Source organism: Octopus bimaculoides, chromosome 1 (genome assembly GCF_001194135.2).
Source record: "Octopus bimaculoides isolate UCB-OBI-ISO-001 chromosome 1, ASM119413v2, whole genome shotgun sequence".
Lineage (NCBI taxonomy): Eukaryota > Metazoa > Mollusca > Cephalopoda > Octopoda > Octopodidae > Octopus > Octopus bimaculoides.
In genome coordinates this window covers 152,836,704-152,848,450 of record NC_068981.1, presented here as the reverse complement: position 1 = coordinate 152,848,450, position 11,747 = coordinate 152,836,704, and the positions used below count along the sequence as shown (strand labels likewise).

Below are 11,747 nucleotides of genomic sequence, written 5' to 3'. Positions count from 1 at the left end.
TATATATATATATATATATATGTATGTATGTATGTATGTATGTATGTATGTATGTATGTATGTATGTATAGTTTGTATCCCAAGGGTTTTCTGTGTTTGCAATTTAAGTGTGTCTATATGTGCAAGCATGAATTATATTAAGGAGACACCATACAATTTAATGGATTTCTTTCCTACTTACCATCAAACCCATCTTTCCGTCTTTGAGTGTAACGTTTCATTTCCATGGGAGGTATATCCACACAACCATCCATATCTCCATGAAATTGGTCCATATATGGAGGACGGAAGTTCATATTCTCCCTAGGAAGATCCATTTCGTTATGCTGTTGCATATCTAAGGGATCCATGAATTGTCCATTATTGTCCATGTAGTTGCCTTCGAAATCCATTGTCATGCGAGACATATCTACAGGCTTTTCTGGATAATTCATATACACTGGAGGTCTCATGCCGTCAGGAGGACCGTAACCCATAGGCATCATACCAAATGGAGGCATCATACCATGCCTGTCGAATTCTGGATAAGGGTAAAATCTATTACTCTTCTCTAAATCCGAAAACTTTGATTCAGTGTCAAAAGCAGAAGAATCTCGATGTTGACTGCCAACATCACTTTGTTTGTCACAGGGATCATTTCTGTTATGGTGATTTTCTTGCCTGGGTTCTCTTACATCCTTTTCTTTGGCCTCCGATTTTCGTTCCTGCGTCGCTGCCGGGCTTTTAGGTCGTTTCTCTGTATTATCCTCATATCTAAGAAAATACAACCATACATGTACTATCCATTAAAAAAATACCTCTCATCCTTCACATTAAAAAAATATTGCATAGAAGTTCTGATCAATTGTGAAAGTTTGTCATAAAGTATTTATTACGATAAGTCATAATCACCTAGGTTCGCCTTCCACGTCCTGCAAGCGCTCTTTCTCGGCGTTTTTTTTCTTTCTCGTTTGGGGAGGATTCATTGCACAAGGAGGTGGTGGTGGTGGAAACCCTTCAAAACCATCACCTGGCATGGGCGGACCCATAAAGGGGGGACCAAAATGTCTTACATTTCCCCTCGGCATTCTCCCCATAGGATCTTTCTTATCTTTGCTGCTTGTGTCTGGAAGAATATCGAATAACAACAATTCATACTTTCGTGTAAGCAGTTTTTCAGTTTCTTACCTGTTATTTTCTTTCATATTCCAATACGTTTTTATATTTTTATCTACGCACGTAACATAGTCCTATTCGGATATAACCGGAGCTGGTAGCACAACAATATTTGTACTGTTGTGTTAACCAAGTATTGTATTTTCTTTGTGGTGATACTTGAAAGAGCTCATGTGCTAATACAGTCGGCCGTGATGAGTTTGCTATTAAGTCGAAGTAAAGCACAATACTTCGATTTTTATATTTGCTATAGACTCATTCACTATATATTTACTCATGCATTAGATACTAGCTCATGAGCTCTTTCGTACATCATCACAATGGACATACTACATTATTCTCGAAGCACATTTAGCAGCAAAAAGATGCCGTATGTTTACCGATATTGCTTGGTTTATCTTCGACAAATTTACCCCATTCAGTATCTTCTCAAAACGGTACAAGTTAGGTCTGCTGTGATATATCATATTATAAACCACCTTTTGCTATTGACGATCAATAAGACAAAGCCATTGCCGACTTGCAGACAGAATGATAATTTTGATGCTACTTTTCAGGGCAACAAATAAAGCGCCGATGTGAAGCATCTGGACATGCCACTGGTTTATCTTTTGCTTCGCCAATTACAACAAAAGTCTCCTGAAAATCTCGGTCTCCAAATTTCTCATAAAACGGCGAAAAAGTAACTACGGGCATTAAAAACATTATATATATATATATATATATATTTATATATATACACATGCATATAAACAAACATACATACATATATATATATGCATGCATACATATATATATATATACATGCTGATATATATATATATATATATATATATATATATATATATATATATATATATATATATATATATACATGCTGATATATATATATATATATAGATAGATATATGTGTGTGTAAATATACATACATATGTAAATATGCATATATACGCACATACATATATACACACACGTATGATACACATATATGTATGTATGTATGTATGTATGCATACTGCGCTCTGCAAGCTTCTATGCGGACAGATACTGAACACTTTGTTGTTAGTTGGAAAAGATGAAGCTTTTAACCATAGTGTTTTAAGGCGCGCGCACACACATTTTCGCGCATGCGCGTACACACATATCATGACATGATTTCGTAAATATTTACTATAAGGATTTAAAATATCAATTTATAGGACCTGACTTCAATTATTATCTACTTTAACTATTCTCTAATGAAGGCGCGTGATCCAGCGGTTAGTGTATTGGACTCACGAATTTAAGGTCTTAAGTTCGATTCCTGAATCGAGCAACGCGTTGTATATTTGAAAAAAGGTTCTTTGTTTCACGGTACTCCAGTCTACTCAGCAGAAAAGGAAAAAAGCTAATACTCGTGCAACGAACTCTTCCTTAAGCTCTCATATCATCGGTACTCTAACATTTCTAGTTACCCCACATAGTGGGAGTTTGTTTGTCACTGCTCGGCCTGCTGGAAATAAGAACTAAATCTCCCTTAAATCACACCTTATTTTCTAAAATAATGAAGAACACATTACACAATGCAGTAGAGCTTTATATACTTATATATTAAGATAATAATAAATAAAATATATATAAATAAAAGCATGATGACAGGTTGGTCATGACTGGAACGCATTCGTAAATAGATGTTCGAACTGGGTTGATCTGGAGCTCAACAACAACACCGACAACAACGTGAAATCCAGAATATATAAACATAAGTTTCAACGTTTCGCTACAAAGTTTACGATGAACTTGTGTAAAATATTATTTAAGTTTCTTCAAAGATGGTTACTATAAATTTCTGTTTAGAGCGAGAGACGATTACAATATGAGAGTTTCCACGTGATCGTTCGACTTGTTAGATATAGCAGCCAAATCTCCTTTAGATCACACTTCAAAGTGTTAAAAAAAAGGACACAGTAGAAAAAAAATGTAGTTCGAGGAACACAATACTAAAAATAAATAAATAAATAAATAAATAAATAAAAATAACACTAATGCTTTTGATCATAGATTGCTCAGAGATTACCTGGGGCTAAACAACGAAGACGACAACAATAACAGCAACTACTACTACTACTACTACTACTACTACTACTACTACTACTACTACTACTACTACTACTGCATTTGTAATTATATCAGCGAGAAAACTAAAACTATCAAGAACAGTAGAAGCAGCTACATTGTCGTGGACGTCAACCTACTCCTCCTCTTCTTCTTCTGCCCCATTTTCATCACTATCCTCATCGTTATCACTATCATTGCAACCATCATTACAACTACTTCTTTACCAAGAATTTGAGATCGTTCTCTTTGATTAATATTTATATTAACATCCGCAACATTAAAGAACAAAAATAAGAACAAGTAAATATAAAATTATTAAAAAAAAATGAAACGGCGATCCCATAGTTACATTAAATAATTAAAATCTAAAACAACAATGATGTAATAACATGTCATTGGTAGAATCTCTAAGTGGTTACTTGACCAGCCAGAACTAGCAATTAAATGTCCTTCCGTTTTCATTTTTTTTTTGACGAAGAGCAAATCCCGAAACGTTAAATCGTACGCCCCTCCACAGTAATCAAATCACCATATATGTGAATATATCAACTGCAGGGCCTATAAGACAACGCATGGGTAGGAAGGCATGGTTTAGCCTACTATCAGCCATAAGTACATCACTAGCAATTAATGTGCATATTTTATATCCAGAATATAAGACAGACACTTCCTTTTAAGGGGACATTTTAAGGTTAAGTGATCGCCATATATACTAGTATATATTGGTAATCGAATCATCCTATAAATTCTTCGAGTCAATCACAATACTCTGTCTTAACAATGAAGAAATCATAGATATGATTCTGCGAGAAAAAAACTGGGATTGTCACGGCTGGAATACCTTGGGTGTATCAGAATTGACCAAGGTATTAAACAACAATAACAACATATAATAACTGTACGAACCAGGTGGGGGGCAGACAGGAGGCATGTTTCGGGATCGGTTAAAATAGTTGAGAAAAGGCCAGTGTTTAAGACGGTCTGTGCTTCCTTGTTGATGGCGTTTGTCCATCTGAAGTCAAAATAGGAACATATAGGGCAGGTGATGAATACAAAGCTTTTACAGTTGATCTAAATGTTGGAAAATAATAATTGTATATAGAAGTATTATACATGCAGATAATGAATGAAATATCAGATATTTAAATTTATATATATATAAACACGAGATAAATAAAAAGACATAATAAATATGCGTATGGTTATACGTCTGTAGACTGATATATAGATAGACAGACAGACAGACAGACAGACAGACAGACAGACAGACAGACAGACAGACAGACAGACAGACAGATAGATAGAGAGACAGACAACCAGATATATACATAGACAGATAGATAGATAAATAGACAGGCAGATAGAAAATTTTACGGACAGACAGACAGACAGACAGACAGACAAATAGATAGATAGATAGATAGATAAGCAGATAGGCAGATAAACAGTAGATAGGCAGACAGATAGACAGACAGATAGACAGACAAACAACTAGACAAATAGTCAGACAAATAGATAGACAGACAGACAAATAGATAGATGGGCAGGCCAAAAATTAGCCAGATAGACAGACAAATAGATAGGCAGACAGACAAGTAGATAGACAGACAAAGAGATGGATAAATAGACAGACAGACAGACAGACAGATAGATAGATAGATAGATAGATAGATAGATAGAACTGATAAACAATTTTAATAGAAGCTTAAGCTTCAAATATACATTGTATATATTTTATACTTGTACTGTTTTTTAGTATGTTGAATTCAGCTGTATGTAATGTATTCCCATAGTTATTAACATAATGAAAAAGTTCATATTTATCTGCACGCACGCACACGCACTTACACACACACACACATACACACACACACACACAGATAGATAGATAGATAGATAGATAGATAGATAGATAAAGAGAGAGAGAGAGAGAGGAGAGAAAAAGATGCATGTATGCATATATGTATGTGTTTGTGTGCAAACGTGTGTGCATGTGAATACATTGTGTTCTAAGAACAAGCCAGCCCGAGCGCTGAGCCTTTGTTAATATATCATCAAGAAGTGACGAATATATCGTACTGCAACGGGGAGATGTTAGTATAGTTGTCATTTTAAAGACAAGTGTGACTAGGCCGTCTACGGTAAAAACAGTGATTTACAGTTCCTTTCTGTTGCTAGTAGGGCCCTGGTTAAGGTACGATTTCCGAGACTCAGCAGCAGCAACTTTGAGTCAACGCTGCTTGAAAGGTTGAATAGATCTTAGAAGACCAGGCACACGGCCAATATGCTTTTCAAAAGCCGACAGCTCCAAGTATAACACCGTAAAAACATTAGCACTTATATTTTAACCTTTGTTGATCTCATCTAAGCATTCGAGATGGCACATAGAAAACGCTTGTTAAATGTTCTCTGGTTTAGCTGTCTCAGTAAATTTATTACCATGCTACTTCAATTCCACGATAGGTGAACAAATGTCCAAGCTTTCTCTTGTACGCATAGGATAAGGGTGAGATGTAATGCTATCACCTGTGTTATTCAACATGTACCTTTTCTGTGTCACCAAGATTCTCTACAATGAGGTTCAGCGAAATAGGAGTGTGGTTGTGGACTTCAAGCAAGACGGCAGCTTCTTTAACATCAGGAGTCTTCAGGCAACACCAAACTCTGTAGAGAGTGAGTTCTAAAGCTGCAATTGGCAACAAAATCTGTGATATTGTGACCCTCAGACAGGAGGCTCTTTCGACTGTTCTTGCTGCAACGGCGAAAGCCTACAACAAGATGGAGTTGACTGACAGCAGTCCATATATACGAGTGTGTGTGTGTATGTGTGTGTGTATGTGTGTGTGTATGTGTGTGTATGTGTGTGTGTGTGTGTGTGAGTGTAAATTAAATTACACACACATACACACACTAGCTTTCAACATTTGATAACATCCACTTAATGTGTCTTAAAATATCCATTTATAATTCAGTAACCAATTACCGAAAGAATGTGGAGAAATAGCTTTGCAATCAAAGAATCTATAAAACAGATGTAGGTACACATTCTTGGCGACACAGTGAGACTTAGACCACCATAAGTGGCCCTCAATTGCATTTTAAACATGATTGTCATGTTTCTAATTTGTCAGCAATGTAATTAATTAACAGTAATAGGGCTAATGTAGCCCTTTTCTTCCCCTTGTTAGTTCCTATCGATTACTCACTTATTAAATGAGTGAATCCATTATACAGAGCCTCTACATGGTTCCTAGTTCTGCTAGAAATAGCAACCAAATCTTCCTCAAATCACACTCAGCTATCGTAAACCAAAACGAACACATTGGATAAGGTAGTCTTGGTTTAGACAAAGAGATTTGTGCTCTGCATTGACCTAGGGTAATCAATCGATTTAAACGATTATAAAGGTGACCTACGAACTAATAATATCAAATATATACTGTTTTAATCGATTCTCTGTTGATTGTATTTTGTCGATGAATTTATCAATCCGTTACAATATTCGACATAGATTCACAAAAATGAAGCTATTATTCCATTATAATTAACTGATTGAAACGAGAGTTAACTGAGTTCTAATTTAGATTATATATTATACAGGAGGTAGTAAACCGGAAGGTTAGTCGTGTGAAGGTCCATTAGGGTCAGTAAAGGAAATGAATTCAAAGAACAAGGGGTCAATGAGGTTAAGATTCGGAAGAGAAGAGGGTTAGGTATTATAACTTGGCCTGGGGCAACCCTTGAGTTTGCCAACTGCCCTCACTCCGGGCCTTCAAAAATATATGGTGTTATACTCTAGATCCCATGAAAAGAGTCATCAAGGTCTGATGGACTCCCGGACAACTTGATCAAAAAGGCAGGGGAACGCCGTTTCCTTGCATACCCTCCATATTTCCACCATTGATTAGGGCATTTCAAAAATATTCTAGCTTCATGTGAAAGCTAATACCTCTACTTCCAAAGAGGACTGATTCGAGACCTAATCATATTTAATGCTATGCTGTATTCTAAATTATTATTACCTAGAAAGTAGTTCTGTGTCAAGAAAATTAAAATATTAATATATTTCATCAATATGGAGGCGACAAGCAGGTAAAATCGTTAACATGTCTGACAAAAATACTTAGCGGCATTTCGACCCTCTTTACATTCTGAGTTCAAATCCGCCGCAGTAGACTTCATTTTTTGTCCTTCCGGGGTCGATAAAATAAGAACCAGTTGAACATTGTGGTCGTTGTAATTACCTTGCCCCTTCTCCGGAAATTGCTGGCATAAAGCCAGCAATTTCGGAGAAGTAGATAAGTCGATTACATAGTTGTTGAATAATTTCATTTTTATTTGATCATAGTTTACCGACTAATATTTCTTTCATATTTTCGATGTGTTCAAACTCACTTTAATTTAATGCCTAAAGCATACTTTCCATCCATTCACACCAGAAATATAATTTACGGTATTGTATTAAAAGCGGCGGCTTTTCTAATTACTTTTCTTCTTATTTCATTTTTCTAAGACAAAACTTGGGTTCAATTTTCATCCAATAAGTGTTGTCTTATTCAAACATTTTCAAATATTGTCATTCTTGAGAATTTACTACCGATTATAAATTTTACTTTTTCATTCTTTAAATCAGTGGTCCTCAACCATTTTTTGCATATAGACCCCTTTAATTCTTGTTTGCTTATATTGGACTCCCATAATCATCCTATGTTTAAAAAATCCCTATTGTATTTTTGTAACTAAGTATTTTAAGGAATTGTATAAATGATACTGTTAAAATATTTTGTGTATTGTATAAATATAACCAATTTATTGCGCATAAATCTTAACAGCAAAATCTTATATGGATCCCCATAGGGCCATATAGACCCTGGTTAAGAACCACTGTCCTAATAAATCAAACTCTCGGATTAAATATATTCTCTTAGAAACATGTTTCTTTTAAAACAGTTTTCAAACGAACAAATAAATGGAACGCTTAAAGTATAGTTGTATATAATATTTATTGAACAGAAGAATACAGATTGGTTATTTCCAGATGTTTTATATTCTTCAAAAGTAATTTATTTCAAGAATTTAGCATCATATTCTTTGGAGATTTTATTTAGAAAATATGGTTTATTGGTAGAAGGACAAGGTTATAAGTGACAGGGTAGAATTAATTGAATCGATATAAAGCTTCTGTTCGCCTACTTCAGCAATAATAGAACAAGTGAAGTCGAGACACTATGTGATTCGAACTCAAAATATAATGCAATGCTAAGCGCTTCTTGTCTGTATTATTTTCTATTAGCCCAGCACCATCGCCATTACAAATAACTTCAGAGAAGATTATATACAATTGCACACAGTGGATAATATAATATTTCCTTATTTGGAAGAGAACGAGGCAGTTTCTCCGGGGTTGTTATTTAGTCCCAGGTCGAGAAGACCACTTTCAGAGGCACATCAGCTGTGTTCATGTCATCTTTTTTCTATTTGAAGGGAATCTAAGACCATGTTATTCAACAGCTATTTTTTTTTTATTAGAAGGCGATTAGGCTTCTAGTTCTAGCAGACCGAATGACCGCATAGAGGCACTTCATTGGCTCTTTAAAATGTTTGTCTGCCTGCGTATCTCAACATCTTTTTTGCGACAGTGTTTTGAGCTATATTATTCAGCATATCCTTCCACTCGTTTTTTGAGACAATATGGTGTGATTTCATTATCTGCTGCTGTATCTAACAGCTTGAGCGGCCATCTAGAGGTCCTTCGTTGGCTTACTTTTTTTTCGATTGGATAATGCCTTCAGTTTGCCTTTCTTAAGTTCGTTTAAACTAAAATTGTCGATCATTTTTAGTGTCTGGCACCTTAAACCAACAGCGAGTAGTAGCTATTTCCTATTTTATCTATTTTTCAAATAAATGCTTTACTGTTTTCTGAAAAGAGTCAGGCAAATATTTTCTGGTGTAAATTATCAGATCTTTAAATATATTCTTATTAACTTTATTTTTATTTCAATTTAAATGTAAGTTATATTTATCTAAATGTAAGCTACCCAAACTTTTAATTATAAGTTATTTTTACAAGTTGTTTGGAAGTAAATCTGTGATGCATCTCCTGTATTTTGTGCTTTCCTCTTCATCTTTTTACTTTTTTTCGAAACCCACTGGTTTAAGCCGTTGTTGTCATGATAATGATGAACCACTTTCTGTTGTGACTGTTTCATGCATTTATTTTCACTCCTACTGTACGTCCTAATCTCTAAGTTGAGGCAATGACGAGAAACCATGAAGTATGTAGATTCTGTTTGAACTATTTATAGAAAGATGACAGGAAACACACGAAGATAAAGCATCAAGAAATACTTTCCTGTGTAGCCTTTGAAATTTCGGAAGAAATTTAGGTAAAATTTCTCGGTCTTTTGAGAATAAAGTCATATGACTGTGAACCATTAAGTGACAAAATAAAAAAAATAATGAAGCACAGAGTAGAAATTGGTTACAGTATCTGAGGCTAACAGTTATAGTAAATAAACCGCTATAAAATGTGAAATAAGAATATCGACTATTAAAAACTGATTGATTATCCGCTAAATTGGTGCGTTTTGTTCATTTCGACGGTAGCTACATATATTCTGTAGAACAACATGTGATTACAACCTATTATTTTAGGGCTCATCAGCAACCTCTCGACCCATCACAGCAGATCAGATCAGAACAGTCATCAAAGCTAATCTTAAGTCAGGATCGTCTACGTCAAAGGAGTGTGAACGAGATTCACCATCATAAGCATTCATTTCAATCGCCACACAACTGCAGTGAATACCAAGCATGTCTGTCATCATTGGCTCGAAACAAACACCGACAACATTAACTATTGCTACTGCTGCTGCTGCCTCTTCTTCTTCTACTACTACTACTACTACTACTACTACTACTACTACTACTACTACTACTACCTTCACTATATCAACGGAGGAACTTGTGTGGTAGATCGACATGTGAAAAATAATAGCCAAATCATCCTCATATCATACACTTTTGAAAAAGGTAAGTATACAAAGGATAATGTAGTGATATACATATATATATATATATATATATATATATATAGCATAGAAAAGACAGAACTGTCATGGGAAAGAGTGCTTTTATTTATAGTTTGGCCTATTTCCCTTGTCATAAACTCAGAACGAGAAATTCTCATTTACGTTGATTAGTCTTCATTACTTTTGTAATGAATACATCGTTTACGAAACTGGCTTTAATGACATTATCATCTGGACAACAATGTTTGTGAAATCAATCTTGATTACATAAATATTTCCTGTTACAAACTGATTAATTTACAAGCTTTCTTCTAAGTCTCGATTGGAAGATAGCTAATACGGTAGCCACTATGTGGTTGCTGAGCTTGCCATAATTAACAGACAGATTCCTTCAAATAATACTGTGAGGTCTGAAAAGCGAAAGATTACATTGGATAACGTAATCCTTGTCATGGATAACATAATCTTTGGGACGTCTTCGACGATATGTTTGTTTGAGTAAGTCGACCTGGGGTTAAACAACAACAACAGCCATAGACAAAATAAGCAATGAAAGTCATATTTACAATTGACTGATAATTATTGTCTAAGTGGTTATAGCTAGTCTAAACTGACTTTTAAAAATATTTTTTTTTCTTTCTAATTTAGACACAAGGCTAGCAATTTTGAAAGGAGGGGTAAGTTGATTACATCGACCCCAGTGTTCAACGAGTATTTGTTTTATCAACCCTAAAAGAATAAACGGTAAGGTCGAACACGGTGGAATTCGAACTCAGAACGTAAAGACGGTTGAAATACCGCTAAGCATTTTGTCCGATCTGCTATCAATTCTGCCTGTTCGCTGCTTTACTTTTAATAATAATAATCCTTTCTACAACAGGCACAAGGCCTGACATTTTGCAATAGGGACTAAGTCGATTACATCGACCCTAGTATTTGACAAGAACTTATTTTATCGATCCCAAAAGGATGAAAGGCAAAGCTGACCTCAGCTTAATTTGAATTCAGAACGTAAAACGGACGAAATGCTGCTAAGCATTTTGTCTTGCGTGCCAGCCATACAATTTCCTTCAGTGCATACCCAAACAACTTATATAAGGAAATATGCATTGAATCATAATTGCTAATACAATCTCAAAACCTGAAATTTTGTGGGTGGATGTTAGCTGATATCATCGATTTTCAGTATTTGACTCGGGCTATGTTTTATCGACTGTAGAGTTGATGAATGGTATAGTTGACCTCGGTGGGATTTGCGCTCAGAAACCGAAAAAGCATCATAAGGAATTTTGTTCGCTGCTCAAACGATTCTACTGAGTTCTAGATTTATGAAAAGACTGGATGATTTCGGTTTGAATTACTTTGATTATACGTCTGATCGACTTACTAGGAATACCAAAGACGTACAATGAATTGTGCTGTCATATACATGTGTGTGTGTATATGTATGTATATATATATAT

The 11,747-nt window shown here is 35.1% G+C and overlaps 1 protein-coding gene across 6 annotated transcripts in view; it reads right to left on the bottom strand.

The window, feature by feature from the left end:
* Positions 1-11,747, bottom strand: part of LOC106875834 (protein-glutamine gamma-glutamyltransferase K) — an 80,063-nt gene that overhangs the window by 23,979 nt on the left and 44,337 nt on the right. Inside the window, exons 1-4 of one of the 6 annotated variants that reach the window (XM_014924123.2) lie at positions 5,780-6,015; positions 4,160-4,265; positions 892-1,105; positions 182-753 (exon numbers count right to left, since the gene is read on the bottom strand). The exons of 2 other annotated variants lie outside the window; for them this stretch is intronic. In XM_014924123.2, the coding sequence (XP_014779609.1) occupies positions 182-753; positions 892-1,105; positions 4,160-4,265 (892 nt within the window). In that variant the 5' untranslated portion in view covers positions 5,780-6,015. Of the gene's footprint in view, positions 1-181; positions 754-891; positions 1,106-4,159; positions 4,266-5,779; positions 6,016-11,747 lie in introns of those variants that run through there. 3 more of the 6 variants (XM_014924122.2, XM_014924121.2, XM_014924124.2) reach the window with 3 other exon arrangements.